This window comes from Solanum stenotomum, chromosome 6, assembly GCF_019186545.1.
Source record: "Solanum stenotomum isolate F172 chromosome 6, ASM1918654v1, whole genome shotgun sequence".
Taxonomy (NCBI): Eukaryota; Viridiplantae; Streptophyta; class Magnoliopsida; order Solanales; family Solanaceae; genus Solanum; species Solanum stenotomum.
This window is the reverse complement of record NC_064287.1, coordinates 9679274-9696001: the sequence shown is the minus strand read 5'-3', so window position 1 is coordinate 9696001 and position 16728 is coordinate 9679274. Positions and strand designations below refer to the sequence as shown.

Genomic DNA, 16728 nt, shown 5'->3' with positions numbered 1-16728 from the left:
CGTTACACAATCCAAACAGCATGCATTTGAACGTGAAGGTACCATATGGACATGTGGAAGTAGTTTTCTCCTTATCTTTAAGATTAATAGAAACCTGTTATAACCAGAATACCCATCCAAGAAACAATATCATCCTCTCCCTGCCAATATGTCTAACATCTGGTCTGTGAAAGGCATTGGAAAATGGTCTTTCAAAGTCCATTTGTTCAACTTTAGGTAGTCCATGCACACTCTCTAACCCATGACAGGCCTTTGTGGGAACAACTCATTCTTAGCATTTGCCACCATCATCATTCCGCCCTTTTTGGGCATATAGTGCACTGGGCTAACCTAATTACTATTAGAAATGGGATATACCACACCTGCATCCAACCATTTGATAATCTCCTTCTTGACCATCTTTTGCATAGGTGAGTTCAACCTCCTTTGGTGATCTACACTCGGGCTGCAGTCCTTCTCCAATTGAATTTTGTGAGTGTAAATACCTGGAGGTATGCCAATGATATCAGCAATGGTCCAACCAACTGGCCTTTTGAACCTCTTTAGTACTTTCACAAGTGCATGCACTTGCTTATCATTCAAATATTTAGCCACAATAACTACCAAAGTGTTATGTTCACCTAGAAATACATACCTCAGATGGACAAGCAATATTTTCATCTCAAACACATGTGGCTCCTCAATGGATGGCTTTGTTGGGGGAGTAGGCTTGTTTGTCAAATCTAGATCAAGTTTCTTATGTGCATATTTATATGACACCATTCCTTGTAAAGCAATTGTCTTCTCTATGAAATCATTTTTAAGATCCTTATCAAAGTTCATTATAACTGCAATTAAAGTCTCTCCTGCCAACCTTTGTTCAATTGACACTTCTGCCATCTCTTCTTGAGCTACATCAACAACTAACACCACAGTCATATCTCAAGGTTGTTCCATTGATTTGCAGGCACTGAACTTCACTTCTTCCTCATTCAGCCTGAACCATAACTCTCCACTCTCCATATCAACAAGTGCTCTGCCCATGGCCAAAAATGGGCTCCCCAAAATTATGGGGCTTTTGAAGTCTACTTAACAATCCAAAATAACAAAAAATTGGCTGGAAAAATGAAATTTTCAACTTTTACTAGCACATCACAAAGAATTCCCACATGTCATTTAACTGACCTGTCTGCCATCAATAACCTCATGGATATTGGTTTGGGGTCTGCCAAACCTAACTGCTTATAAATGGTCAACGACATCAGATTGATGTTGACTCCCAAATCACACAATGCCTTTGCAAAATTTAGCAATCCAATTGTGCATGAAATCGTGAAAACTCTAGGTTCCTCTTTCTTTTTCACAAGTGATCGTGTATCAATTGCGCTACGATGGTGAAAATTCCCTTCCACTTTAAAACTCACTAACCTCTTCTTTGTAACCAAATCCTTCATGAACTTCACGTATCCAGGCATTTATTCCAAAGCTTGTACCAATGGAATGTTAACAGACAGTTGTCGAAGCATAGATAAAAATTTGACAAATTTCGCATCTTCAACCTTTTGTTTCAACCTATGTGGAAATGGAGGTGGTGTCCTTGGTATTGCTTGCATAGTTTATAACACCCCTATGGTAGGCTCAATTTCATCCTTAGTCCTTTCAACAGCTTCAGGACTGACTTCTACCTATTCATGTTCTACAATCTCAACTGGTTCTTTCTTACTAATAGCAATTTAACCTTGGTTGTTCTTGTCAGATGCAATGTCTACTCACTGCTCAAAACTTCCAGGTATCGATCCCAAAAGTGCGTTCCCACTCCTAGTAGTAATGGCCATGCAGTGACCATCCTTCTTGGGATTTTGAATGGTATCACTAGGAAGAGTACCATTCTTTCGTTGATTCAGTTATGCAAATAATTGTCTCAAATATTTCTCTAATTGTATAATAGAGGTACAGAGTGAATCTACTAGTTGACTCATAGTAGTAAAACTGATTTTCAAATCTTTCACACCCAAATCTGTAGATTCAACTCTTTGGAGTACTCTTGCTAGCATATCCTCCATTTTGGAGCTCCTAGACCCATTACTGACTCTTATGTAACACCTCAGACCTGGACAGCAGAAAAACTTGGTGAACCACGGCAATGTTCACGGACCGTGAGAGGAACCACGGTCCATCGACCTACTCGTAACTCACACCCACCTAGTTGTGGTGGACCACAAAGCCCTTCACAGGCCGTGGACCACCACACGAGCTGTTGTAAGGCTTGTGGAGGCGAGGCAGAGCCACCAGGGCTCAGGCATCAAACCACGGAGCCCTCTACAAGTCGTGGTCATGATGATGGGCCTTGGGAGGATCCGTCATCCTGACCCAATAGACCCCAGCCCAAGTTAAGAACCATGGTGGCCTTCACGGTCCGTGGTCCTTCACACAGACCGTGGTAAGGCTTGTGGATGGATCCCCCAGAACAAGTAGACCCTGGCCAGCAACCATGACCCACTTGAAGGGTCATGGCCCCTTTTATGGTCCATTAGTGGCTCCATGGTCGACCCACACCAGTTGTAAAGTCAAGGTCGTTTTGGTCTTTTTCCCTATGCATTGGGCATTTAATCTACGTCGTTTTACTCAATTTAAGCCTAGTGATTTAGTCAGGACCTACCTAAAACCGTTATTCACCATAAATCATCAAAACTTGTAGCAAAACGAGAAGAAAGAGTCGACCAGCCCCTCAAGAACACACAAAAGGTTTTCTTTAGTTCCAGCCCCGAAATCAAAGGATTTCTCGTAGATTTGGTCACCAGGTATGTGGGATTTCACTAGTGGGTTCCTTTTATCCACTAGGTCCCTAGAAATCAATTAGTTCTGTGATTCTCCATATCTTGTTTAGACCTAGGGTTTCTAAAACCTTGGATATTTACGGTATTTTAGCTATTGTAGGATCCTAAATCGAAATAGCATGTTTCTTGGAAATTTGTTTAGTTCCTTGTATGAACATCAGAACCCTAATTGTGTAGATTCTCTTAGTTCATAAATTGCACTTGCTATGTCAGTTAAACAAATAATCATGCTCCAGTTTTGAATGTTAAATTATCAGTATATAAATGTTGAATTTTCAAATTTGCATGTCAGTACTTTGAGCTATTCAGTATGTCAGTGTTTCAGTTACATTTCAGTCACATACATATTCAGTTTGGAGTAAACTTAGAACCGAGTTGGACTAGGGTTCAGTGTACCCTGATTGTCCCAGAACTACGTGCCCCCGTAGGAGTATAAGTCCCCTCTGTTGGGCATTAGATTTAATGATCACATCAGTCATGCCTATATACCCCTGGCAAGGTATATTGGGTCCTCTCGATGAGGCGTATACATCAGACTCCACGTTTAGCTTATGTGGTTTATGTCAATTATTAGTAGCTCCCACGGTCAGACTCTTAGTGCATTTGACCAGGTTTTCAGTATATACTTAAGTACACAGTTTAGTATGTTTTGTTTATGATTAGTACTTGGTCATTGCATTCAGTTCAGTTTTTCAGTTATGTTTTCGGTATGTATATTCTTGCTCAGTTTACAGTATTGCACTGTTATGCCTTGTTCAGCTTAGTATATATATCCTGCATGCTCAGTACATTCAAAGTATTGACGCATACTCTGCGCTACATCCTTTCATGATGTAGGTTCAAGTACTTAGCATCCAGATCACGCATAGATTGATTCTCGGTCCGCACTCAGTAGCTTCAGTGGTAAGTCCTCATATTTCGAGGACAATAGACATACTTTTATTTTAGTCTTTAGTTTCAGTTTTCAGTTTTCAGTTTTTTTAGAGTTAGTTGGGGAGCATGTCCCAGCAACTCACTTAGTTAATGAATATCACTTGCAAGGTCAGTTAAATAGATAAGCATGCTCCGGTTTCGAATGTTACATTATCAGTATATAAATGTTGCATTCTCAAATTTGCATGTCAATATTTTGAGTTATTTAGTATGTCAGTGTTTCAGTTACAATTCTGTCATATACATATTCATATGGCAGTAAACTTAGCACCGAGTTGGACTAGGGTTCAGCATACCCTGAAAGTCCCAGAACTACGGCCCCCGTAGGAGTATAAGTCCCCTCTGTTGGGCATCAGATGTAGTGATCACGCCAGTCATGCCTTTATACCCTGGCAAGGTATATTGGGTCCTCTCGATGGGGACGTATACATCGAACTCCACGTTTAGCTCACGTGGTTTATGTCGGTTAATAGTAGTTCCCACAATCAGACTCTTAGTGCATTTGACTAGGTTTTCAGTATATACTTTAGTACTCAGTTTAGCATGTCTTGTTCATAATTAGTACTTGGTCATTGCATTCAGTTCATCTTTTCAGTTATGTTTTCAGTATGTATATTCTTGCTCAGTTTACAGTATTGCTCATATATGCCTTGTTCACATAATATATGTTTGTTTAGCTTAGTATCTATATCATACATGCTCAGTGCATTCAAAGAACTTACACATACTTTGTGCTACATCCTTTCATGATGTAGGTTCAAGTACTCAGCATCCAGATCACGCTTTGATCAATTCTCGGTCCACACTCAGTAGCTTCAGTGGTGAGTCCTCATATTCCAAGGACAATAGACATGCTTTTATTTTAGTCTTTACGTTCAGTTTTCAGTTTTGTTAGAGTTAGTTGAGGGGCATGTCCCAGCAACTCAACTTAGTTAAAGGCTTTTCAAGCATAGTAGTAGAATGATCTTGAATTGTTAAGTTTAATCTTTCAGTGTTATTAAACTCTTAGTATGGTTTTTACATTCAGACTAGTTGGGTATTCCTCATTTTTCAGATAACCACTATTTTAGCTTCCGCATAGTTTATGTCTTATTCAGTTACTTTCAGTATGCCTATGATATGCCAGACACAGAGTTAGCTTGGGGTCACTCGTGATCCTAGGTCTCGTGTTACATTAAGGGGGTAGCCTCAGGACGTGACATCTTATCTCTATTTCAAGGAGGAACATAAATACCACCTCGATCATTCTTGTAGCCATCTTGAATGTTCCAGTTACCTTACTCTCGACTATTGGATCTGTCAGCATAACCATCTATCTGGAATTTCCGACCTTGATTCCCAGAAATATACCCTTGGTTTCCCGAGTTATAATTCTGGAAACTGCTTGATTTTTTATATACTTAGCCTCTTTATCAAAGTCATGCTCATATTCCATATGTAGACTTGTTGCTCCAACTACATTTACCTTTTCAGCACCTCCAGATATCAGGTGTTTGGTTAGCAGACCCATCTATGTTTTCATGTGAGCCATGTAATCGTCACTCTCTTCTTCTCTCTTTCTCTGCACATCTATCAACTCGAATGTGAACCCATGGTCACCAATATCTGACTCCCTAGTGTGCCATGCTCGATTATTCTACGACACCTCATCCATGATCACTACGATTTTTGGGAACGGCTTCCTCATGAAAGACCCACCACAAACTGAATCCACCATTGGCTTGGTCACAAAGTTCAGTGACCTATAGAATACTTGTTTCAAGTGCCTTTCAGTAAGGTTGTGGTTTAGGCATCTCTTAAGCTTTTGGCTGAACCTCCACCATGTGTCATGCAATGCCTCTCCTGGTAGCTGCTTATGGGCGCTTATTTCATCTTTTAACTATAGATCTTTTGCTTCTAAGAAAAATCTTTCCAAGAAAGCTTTCTCTCAACTCCGCCCAAGTTGCGATTTAGACAAGTGGTAACTCATTCAGCCAGTTTGTTGCTTCCCCAGTTAGGGATAGTGGAAACAACTTCAATCTCATCAGGGTTTGACTGCCTTAGAAATATCAACTACTTTGCATGTTGCTACAAAATTCATCAAATATTGATTTGTGTACTCACCGGTTGTACCTCTAAACAACCCCTTCAAATTCAATAAGTGGATCACAGTGCTGGCGATAGTGAATTTCACTCCCGGTGGCAATAGTGTGAGCAGAATAGCTCTAGTAGCCCCAGTCCCATCCAAATCTACGTCATCTTCATCATTAGCTAAGTTCATTTTTTGTTGACCTCGTCTTCTTAGGACTACTGGTTGGTGTTGAGGAGCCAACGGTTGTTGTTGAGGAGCTAACGATTGTTGTTGGCGGCCCAACTCTTCCTCTTCTTAATCCTCAACATCAATCATGTTCGGGTTGTTAACATTGTTGTTGGCACCCCTTGCCTAGCCCTCAACCTCCTATCTTAGTCTATATCTTTGTGCTTCAAGTTCTTGCACATTCACCACCCTTCTGATAGTTCGTCTAAGTTCAGGATCGTAAGAAATTAAAGGTGCTCCCTTACTTCTAGTATTGGACATGCACTACCTATATCACATTTAGACGACAAAGACAAGAAACAAGAAGTAAAATTAGGAAATACAACTACAAACTAAAATAATCGTTAGTAAAATATTTCCAAACCAAATCCCCGGTAGCGGCGCCAAAATTTGATATGTACAAAATTACACCTCAATTAAGAAGTATAAAATGGTCAAAGTAGATTATAGAACCCAAGAAGAGTTGGGGTCGATCCCATAGGGAATGGAGAAGAAAATAAATCTACTAGTTCTTATCTTTAGTTGTGGTTGACATTTCTATAGATAAAGTTGTGTAAAGTAAATATTAGGATTGTTTTAATTTCTAAGTAGCCAATTTTATTTAGAATTAAAGAGTAGCACTAAAAGACGACAGTTTCAAGGTTTGGTTATTGATTTAGAATAGACAAGGATTGTGTTCCCCATGATCTTAAGGTAACAACTTAGATCTCACATGACTAAAAGTATCTTGATACAATGCATGCATGATTTAGCAAGACCAGTACACATAGTCGCTTATCAGCCCTATTAGGTTAATACCACTCATCTCCTTTCGGTCTTAGAGTGTTCCAATTTTAATCCTTGCTTAATCGTTTAGAAACTATTCCATCTCAGGCTCAAGTCTTCGAAACATGTTATTAAATTGTAGAGTTCATTAATTTCTAACTTTTTCTAATCAAATTCTTCTCTCTCAAGAAAGCATTGAATAAAGGTAGGTTCTAACGTGTGCACTCATTACAAAGAAATCAATGCGAAATTATAAATGAAGCATGCTAACATCAATTGATAGTCATTTGTGATTGATTTTAACGTTGATCCCTAGTCATGGTTCCCAAAACCCTAGTAGTGGTGTTTAGCTACTCATGTTCTTAACCAAACACTTGTTAAACATTGATGAAAGCTTAGAAGTAATTGACTTACAATAATGAAAACCAATGATTCTTGATTAAGAACTTGAATCCCAAGATCAAATGTTGATCAATTATCCAAAAGATAAAAACCAAAACAGAAAGCTATCGTGTTTGCGATGAAAACTTGTCTCAAAGTATCTATGATAAAAATAAAATAAAACCGTAAGTAATTAATTATAGTCTTCAAAAGGAATCCTAATCGAAGTAGGAAAGTAGTTCAGTCGACAACATTCACGGACAGGCAAACGTCCCGTGAAGCTTTTCACGGTCCATTCAAACCTTTCGTGATTCAACAATTAGAAATATTTTTTTCAATTTCAACTTGATCTTCCCACGAGTCACTGTATGGTCTGTATACATCTTGAAGGCTCGTGTAAGGTATCCGTTCAACTGACTTCATACTTGGACTTTAGCTTCTTCTAGGCCAACTTCATAAATAAGTTCACGGGTCGTGAATTAGTGCACGGCTCATTTAGCCTTCAGTCCTCAGCAACTCTACTCCAATTTCAAGCTTTTTTTCTTCCAACATCTTTTAACAATTCTTTTCCTGCACATTAACAAAAGAAACATCATATCTACAAAAACATGCTTGGTTCCTTGTAATAATTCTTTGTTTTGGGCGTCGAATGTGCTATAAGTTTGCTGCACAATATCTGTAGGTTGGCTAGTACAAACTTGCACCAGTCCAAAAATGCAACTTTTCTTTTTCAATTCAACTTTTAAATTTCTGAAGTGTTACATAGTTCAATCGGAAACATCAAAATTTCATGAAAATCTGATACATGTGAAAATATCATAATTATGATCGTGAAAATACTTGCATGTTATGGGTTCATGAAATATCATTGAAAATATTAAATTATAATCAATTCATGCATAATAAGATATACCATGAAGAAGAATTTAAAATTCAACAAGAATCCATAAGGAATCATAAAACCGTAGATTTTGGGAGATTCATAAATTGAGAAATTTGGGTTTCCTTGAGACTCAATGGGTGAAGAAGAATCCATTAATGGAATTCTCGCATACCTTGATTGAAACTCTAGCTTGAATTGGGAGAGACCTGAAGCTTTGGAACTCTTGATCTTGCCTTGGGAGAGAAACTTATGAGGGAAGAAATTGGTTTCTAGAGAATGGGAGTGAATGGGGAGGTTAGAGTATTTAACAATCAGTTATACCCACTTAGAATAGGCCAAAACACCATAGTATAGGAATTAAAATAGTGGGAAAAAACTAAAAAATCCATAACTTAAAACTGACGGATTGTCTCTACGGGCACCATCCACGAACTGTAAAACCTTCTACTATCCGTGAAGTAGTCCATAAAAACCAAAAGGAAGAAATTCAGAATTCTAAAGTTTCCACTATACAGACATTCCTACAGTCCGCAAAACATTCCACGGCCAATCCTGGCCTTCCGTAAACGGTGGGGTTCTTTTGATATTTTTGAAGTTTAAGGACTTCAGTCCACAGTCTGTATACACTTCCATGATCCATACAAATCATTCGTCCTATCAACCATTTTTTCAACTTTCGGAAGATGGTCTACGAAAGGGTCGACGGTTCTTGAACCTTTATACAGACCGCGAAATAGTAAACCCTGGTCCTGAAATTTCCAACTTTAGAGTTCAACACCACTGATACCTTCATGGTATGTGGTCCCTTTCACACTCCGTGAATGAGTCCCTACAAGACCATTTTTCTACAACATTCAACATTTCTGCACTTTTCCAACTTTATCTTTGTTAGGCACTTTCGAGATGCTACACTAATCTTATGTATCTCTAGTATCATGACGGAATAGATTTGAGATTCTAGAAGATCCATGGTCGGGATCATATAGTACATATGGATTTCTTGAGTCCCCTATGGATTTTTCCATTCGTGTTCTGTATTGAACAAGAGGAGGGGTGTTTTCATGAGTCCTACCTTGCGTTACAGGGCTCGAAGATAGGTATATATATAATTGGTTATGTGTCACTTGAAACTGATGGCATCATTGATTTTCATTGCATTGTGCATTCATATGCATTGTCTATCACTAGTATAATTGGTTGTTGTTTGCACCTTCATGTCTTATGATGGAGCAATTGGGTTATGTTTGTTGTTGTGTACCTTTCAAATTTTTGAGGGTTCAGTTAGGTTATTGTTGACTATGCTAATGTAGTTTGTGACAGGATGTGGTTGGTCTATATGACTGGCTTAGATTCATCTTTTGATTTCTTGTATATTTATCCTTTCAAACTTGAGCCGATTGGGTTGGTCTATTGGCTATCATTATGTTTCGTGGTGAAAATTGTTAGTATAACCTTGTTAAGCTAAGTTTCCGTAGTAGAATCTTATTGTGGTTAAGTTAGTGGGATAGTGACTTTCTGATATCTTCCTCCACCTTAGATATTTGTATCTTATATAGTGATTTTGCTGTCTCCGCTTACTTTAACTGTGTTATCATTTCTTTAGATACTTGTAATATATATTTCTTCTCTACCTGCTATTTATAGTTGCTTTATCCTTGGAGCTCAGTCGGCCTATGCCTTATGAGTATTCAATTTATAAAAGTCCAAAATTTTTCCTCCAAAAAAAACATTAACCAAATTTGGAAGAGATCTTTTCCAACTGAGTAAACATTTTCTACAAAAATATAATAATTCTAACTATGATAGAAAATCAAGGCAAACCCCAACATTTTCCACCTTACCACATGAAGCTGTCCTTGACATATTTTGCAGACTGCTCATAAGATCTATCATCCAGTTGATCAGGTCAGTATGCAAATCAGGTATGAAATATTGCCTGATCCAGAGCTTGTTCATTTGCAACTATCTCAGGCAGTGAAGAATAATCCATACTTTATTTTTCACTTTGATTACCCAATTAAGAATCAACTTTACTATGTGGAACTATCTGATGTTGAACACAAAGGACTTGTAAGAAAACTTAACTTTCCTTTGTCAACATAAATGTTAGAGTTCAATTTAGTAGGCTCATGTATTGGCTTATTATGGTTATTAAAGTTCAATCTAGTAGGCTCTTGTAATGGTTTATTATGGTTATATGGTTCCGTACTCACACTATACCAAAAAATAATCTTTAACGGCAATAAGTTAATTGCCGCTAAATATGTTTTTTTTATTGGCAATTAGCACTCTTTGTAAATGTCGTTAAAGCCTATAGTGACATTTGATCCAATGACAATTAACTAATGCCGGTAAAGGCTTTAAAACTCTTTGTTAATGTGCATATTCATTGCCACTAAAAATTGTTTTTGCAGTAGTGTCAATGATAGACTCGTTCTGCACAACCCTTTTACTGGAGACTATAAAGATATCCTCAAATTCATTGAGTTTGAAGAGCAACAGGTTGTATTTCGATTTCATCCTTTTACCAAGGAGTACAAGGTGATCAAGATTGTGTACTATACAAATGCCTATAACATACCTTAGAAGCTTCGTAATGTTAGAAGTGTGGATGCTAAGTAGAAGTGATGTTCAAATATTTAGTCTTAGTAGCAGTAAATGTAGGGGTATTGGGTAGTGCCCTACTTTCTTGACCCCAATTCACTAGGAGTTTTGGTGGATGAAAAGCTACATTGATTGAGTAAAAAGACATAGATGATGAGGGATTTGGGCAGGTTCCTAGGCCTAATTTCAGATTTAGTTAACTAGCATATCTGACTATGATCTTGCAGTTCTAGGAGGGTGTCTTTCTGCGTTTTTAGCAAATCGTTGTGTTAGTGGATGGTTGGGGATTTGGATAATGAAAGAGTACAGTGTGAAAGAACCTTGGATGATGATGTTTTCTGTGAAGCCTTACTCAGCAACGCGTTTTAATGACGGTAAAAAATTTCTGTCAAGCAAACCACCCAGATTTCTATGCATGCTAAAGAGTGGAGAGATCTTGTTGGACTACGATGGTTCGATCAATGCCTAATTATGTTCAAACTGTAGTCCATGTTGGTACCCTCAACTGGGTAAATTTTCTGTAAGCTTCAATACTGCCATTGACAGTAAACCATTGTAGCTTTTTTATACTAAAACAAAGTTGAAATCTTCTACTTCTTATTCTACAGGCAGAGAAGGTGAATTAATTATGCTAATACTCTTTAGTTCCATTTTCCAGAATATCATAAAACAGGTTTATCATTCAACAGATAAACAGGAAAACGAAAGAAAAAAGAGAAACACCGATAAACAGGCCACCATAGATGGAATGGAAAGGCATTGCGGTGGTCTTTTCATCAGAGAATTAGATATACAAACAAAAAGTTGAGTCATATTACCGGTTTGGTTCCCCACTCTCCGTAAAAAATAAAATAAATAGTACTATTATATTTTCTATCAAGGTCTCATTTACAATATACAGGCTCCATTCAACCCCAATTGCAATACAATGCTTATCAAGATTTGTGTATGAGTTCTAACTTCTAAATGGGATTTGAGTAAACTTTCTTCAATCCTTTCAAAACTCAACTCTGTAACTAAGAGTTCATCCTGATGGTTCAGTCGATTATCAAGCACTATCATCTTGTCCACCTCCAAACGAAAATCAGCACTATAATTGTTAAGATCATTCCAGCATATTTGATCCATCTATCAACACGATTTCTCTTCTCAATAAGTCTCATTACAGAATTTGATAGCCCCACAGTGTTGAGTACATCTAATGCTTTCCGTTGAGCTCGCTGCAACAAATCATCAATTAAGATACCAAGAGTTCAACAATAGTGGGAAAGACTTAATGTAAAGTTTTGACTTATTTGTGGACACTAGCACTGATCATGGCAAAGACTTCTCTTAATAAGAGTAAATAGGAGAGCATCTATATTAAATGTATTATAAGTAGAAGGGCAGTCTAATGCATGAAGCATTTCATGTTCAAACGGGGTCTAGGGAAGGGCCGCACCGCAAGGGGCTTATCGTAGGCAGCCTACCCTAACAAAGCACTGACTCCACAATTTGAATCCTTGATTTATAGGTCACACGGAGACAGCTTTACCATTATCCAAGGTTCCTCTTCATATGTATTAGTATAAGTAGATCTTTTTCTTCATATTAACAAAGGGGTTACCACCCAATAACTTGCATATTTAATCTGAAAAGTCAGCAATGTCAACTAGGATAAGCAAGTTTATGTGATCAGCCACCAATTTCAGTCCGTAGATTTGGGACAAGATCAAAAATAGTCTCTGAACCAGAGCCAGCCAACACGAGCTCAAATAATATGACCTTCTAACAGTCCTTATTTCACATTATTGCATAGTTGTCCCTTCTTTTTAATAGAAAAGAGGCAGTAGTAAAGAGTAAAACTTAATTATCATGCTTCATAACTAGTTTAGAAGCCACAAATCTTTCATTGCCCATCTATTTGCCCAAAAAAGAAGGAAACAAACCACCATCAGCCAATGAGTACAACTTCTCAGCCTTCTGTCCTTGAACCAACCATAAGCAGTTAGAATTAAAAAACTGCCTGTTTGGATTGGCTCGTTCTTAGGTGTTTTTAAGAAAAAATAGCTTTTAAGCAGTTTTGAAGTGTTTGGGACTTTGGGTAAAGTTAAAAAGTGCTTATAAGCACTTGTTTTTAAGTCAAAATAACAAAAACAAGCCAAAAGCCATAAGTTAGAAATTCTAACTTATGGCTTTTGGTTTATAAGTCATAAGCCAAAAGCCAATCCAAACAGGCCTCTAGAACAATAAGCTGACACACAGACAACACTGTTACCAAAAATGTAGGCAATTTCCTAGTTAAAGTAGGAGAGTTTCCCATCAGTTCAAACTCTGAAATATAATGCCATTGCAATAACAAAAAATATTGCATATCTACCCAGTGCAATATGTAACCGAGTGAATCAGGAGCCTGTTTACCTTTTTATATCTAATGTATATAAAATTTAAATAAGGTGATCTACTGTAGGTACCTTTAGACGATCCCTTTGCTCACTATATTTTGAAAGAATAGCTGTCCCTGTTGCCAAGGTTTCTTCAAGCATTCTGGATGAGCTACGAGCAGATTGCATTGCTTGAGCTTCGTCATCAAAAATCCTCAAAACATGAGATGAATCACCGCTCTAGGACATTACAAAAATAAATTAGATGGAATACGTAAGAGTACAGAATTATTCATCATATCAGCACAGAAAAGGTTGCATACAGCTCTCCCAAGTAATTCTGTTCTCTCCCGGACTTCTTGCATGCGTCTCTGATGCCGTAGATTATATTTATCCAGACTATCTTTCAAAGAGTCAGCCTCTTCAGCCACTTGTTCCACTTTCCTGTACAAGTAAGACACAGACTTTCAGTTATGGAATAATAACTTCTAATTAGAGTGAAAGACTGACTACGACTAAGCACACACTGCGGAAAAGTATGTCTCTCTCTTTGACTACAGAAAGAGTAAGCGAAAATACATTGGCTTATGAAAATTGTTCTTTCTCCAGTGCATCTCGTTCCACCATTCATGGTTAATCTATATGAGAAAAAAAATTGCTTAGAAGTACAGGACTGACAATTTTGCACTTAGAAACCCTCATGAATTACATGAATTCATCATCAGTCAACCATTTTATTAATAAAGGGTTGAGAAACTAATTCAGCCTCATCAAATTTGATGAGCCCTAGCCTGAATTTTTTAGAATCATCACTATGGTTCTATTAAATTTCAAAAAACTAAATACAAATTCAAACAAAATTTCTCCCATGAAACACGCATTTGCAGTATAATCTAGGATGTTAACCATTATAATTGTACGAAATACAATTATTTTTAATTAAAAATGATGAATGATGAATGATTGGATAATCCCAAATCTGGACATATACCAAACTAATCAGGTTTATCTTTCAACAATCTGATTATTGATGGATCCTACGAAATCATACAATATCATATTACCTCAAAACTGAGACCTGTACAAATTTGAGCATGTCAAGGATCCAATGAAATTCATTTTGTCTAATATTATACAAACTAACTCGAAAGGAGCATTTTCACGTGAAAGATCTAAAATCAATATTTAAAATGACATGCAACAACCACAACAAATTCAATATAGTCCCACAAAGTGAGATCTGGCGAGCATACAGTGTACGTAGACCTTACCCCTACTTTAGACATGAAAATGACATCCATTGTGTCAAGTTTGATTTTAAGAATTCACAGTTTCATCTCAAATTACTGAATGACAAAGACTCTTCAATTCTAACTATGTAATATAAAGAACTATATCATTGGGTCATAGTCAGAAAGAATGAAATCTTAAATAACATTTTCACCATAATCAATCAATCAACTATGAATCCTCAACTTCCACTCTATTCAATTCCATTTCTTTCCACTACCAAATTGTTTCTTATCTATGCCTAATCAAACCACACACGAACAGCTAATTTAAATTTCAACTATAGGAATCCTTATTAGAAAAACATAAACCAAAAGTGAACAAAGAGGCAGTTGAATTCAAAATTCAAACATCACAATTCCGGGAGAACAAAAAGGCAACCTTTTCCAGAGATCACGTTGAGATTTAGCAGGTATGGAATGCCAGAGACGTTCCATTTCGGAGCAAAGTAACTGGATCTGGCTGATATCTTTTCTCAAATCCTCAACTGCTTTCTCCGAAGGATCGTTCACGGCGGCGCCCAATGACAACACGGAGGAAGAAGAGGTGTATTCGAAACGCTCGAGCCTCTCTAAGCCATCTCTGGTTTTGAGTAACAGCCGCCGGGAACTCTGATAGAGCTCCGATAACGTTACGCCACCGCCGGCGACCTCAACGGACATCGCCATTGTTGTTTGGAACCTTTTGGCTCCCGAAGTTTATCAACAATTGCAGAAATTCTACCCTGTAGTTTTGGATATAACAGAAAGGTACTTGTTTCAAGTTTGCCTAATAACCCCGAAAAGGATGAGAAGGGTTCATAAAATTTGGGGATAATATATTTACTTTTTTTTTTGTGAGAATTGAAATATTCTTATTTCTAATTCTATTGGAAAATAATTTAGTCATATTCTGAAAATTATACATAAATTGCACTCCTCTTAATTAATTTTCAATATGAATTTGACACCGAGATTTTGTGGAATGGTGTTGTTCCCCAATTCATAGAACATAAGCTTTTATGGGATAATTATTATTTTTTTTACTAACGGCTATTTTAGAAAAAATATAAAATGTAAATCTAGTTAGAGATCTTCTATCCCCTGTCTCTAATGGATACAAACAACTATCAAGGATTTAACATGCCAAAATGAAATACTAAAATCAATCATCTTGCTTAGGTAAAAGATACAATCATTTTTCATATCAATAGAGAGATACTCAATCGCTATAATCAAAAAAGTTTTGCAGAAATATAAAAGGCTCTCAAGAAAACTTATAAATACTGATAAATTTGCATACTAATGCATCAAAACACATCAGATACTTTATCAGGAGAAGTGACCATTGATGGGGTGACTTCTAACATACACACAAGTATATATGGTCATCCAAGTAATACAGGCTGGTGAAGTTCAGATGCCTCTTAAAAATGCCCATAGGTCAGATTAGAGAAATGAGCTCAAGAAAGGTGGAGAGGGAAGATTCTCCATGGAAAACAACTTTGTCCCTCCTTTAAGATTCTGCGTCAGGAATTCGATTCACAGGCAAAAACAAAGTTGAATGAGTGCTAAGGCAACAACTTGGCGTCGAGATAGACAATGATATACTTTATGAATAGAATTAATTATTGACACGTATATACATTGTAGAATTCATGTAAATAACATGATTTGGCATGTGGACATGGTGTTCGGATGTATATATTGAAAAGGATAGATAAGAGTTGTCACGAACCATGCGTACACCCTGGTGGGCCTGGCACTCGATAACCACTGTTGGCCCCAAGCGAACCCTTGGTCTGGCTTACTGACTCAGCGAAAGACTTGACTCAATCATAACTGTACTTTTCAAAAGTAAACTGAAAGCTCAAAACAATTGAGAATGTATTAAAATAACATTTACCAGCCAAAGTTGCAACTCAAGTCTCAACATAATAGAATGAAATGAAAAGACTAAAGAACTAACATATGACTATCTATGAAGCATCTAACAACTGAGATGGACGTCGAGATAAGACCCACGACATCCTAATGAATTAAACATACTGAAAGCAATAAAAGGGGGATCCGCCAGAAGCAAGGAGTCTCACCAACAAACTCTAAAGTTCAATCTAGAATCAACGATGCATTGGATGCTGATCCTGGTTACCTGTATCTGCATCATTAAAAGATGCAGGCCAAATGACATCAGTACATTGAATGTACGAGCATGCAAGGGGAAATCTAAAACAAGACATAATCTTGAAAGGAACTGCAAGAACAAACCTGGTCTTAACTCAACTCAACTCAACTAAACTCATTTCAATATAAAGCAATAATATGAATGCAGTATAGAGAAAAGCTTTAAAAACATGGATAACAACTCTGTGTATTTAGAAATACAATAGTAATGCTATATGTATGCAAAGATACAATA

General features: G+C 37.2%; 1 protein-coding gene across 1 annotated transcript; it reads right to left on the bottom strand.

Annotated features, from left to right (window-relative positions):
- Positions 1–11420: 11420 nt before the first annotated feature.
- On the bottom strand, positions 11421–15108 carry LOC125867646 (membrin-11-like). The gene is made up of 4 exons (XM_049548205.1): positions 14713–15108; positions 13365–13485; positions 13132–13281; positions 11421–11898 (listed from the first exon to the last, which is right to left on the bottom strand). The coding sequence occupies exons 1-4, from the start codon at positions 14997–14999 to the stop codon at positions 11737–11739; spliced, it is 720 nt and encodes a 239-aa protein (XP_049404162.1). The 5' UTR covers positions 15000–15108; the 3' UTR covers positions 11421–11736.
- Between the last annotated feature and the right edge of the window lie 1620 nt (positions 15109–16728).

Coding starts and splice junctions, on each gene's coding strand:
- LOC125867646 (XM_049548205.1), bottom strand. CDS start 14,999: ATGGCGATGTCCGTTGAGGTCGCCGGCGGTGGCGTAACGTTATCGGAG. Junction 13,486..14,712: donor CAACGTGATCTCTGGAAAAG/GTTGCCTTTTTG, acceptor TTACTTGTACAG/GAAAGTGGAACAAGTGGCTG. Junction 11,899..13,131: donor AGCAAAGGGATCGTCTAAAG/GTACCTACAGTA, acceptor GATTTGTTGCAG/CGAGCTCAACGGAAAGCATT.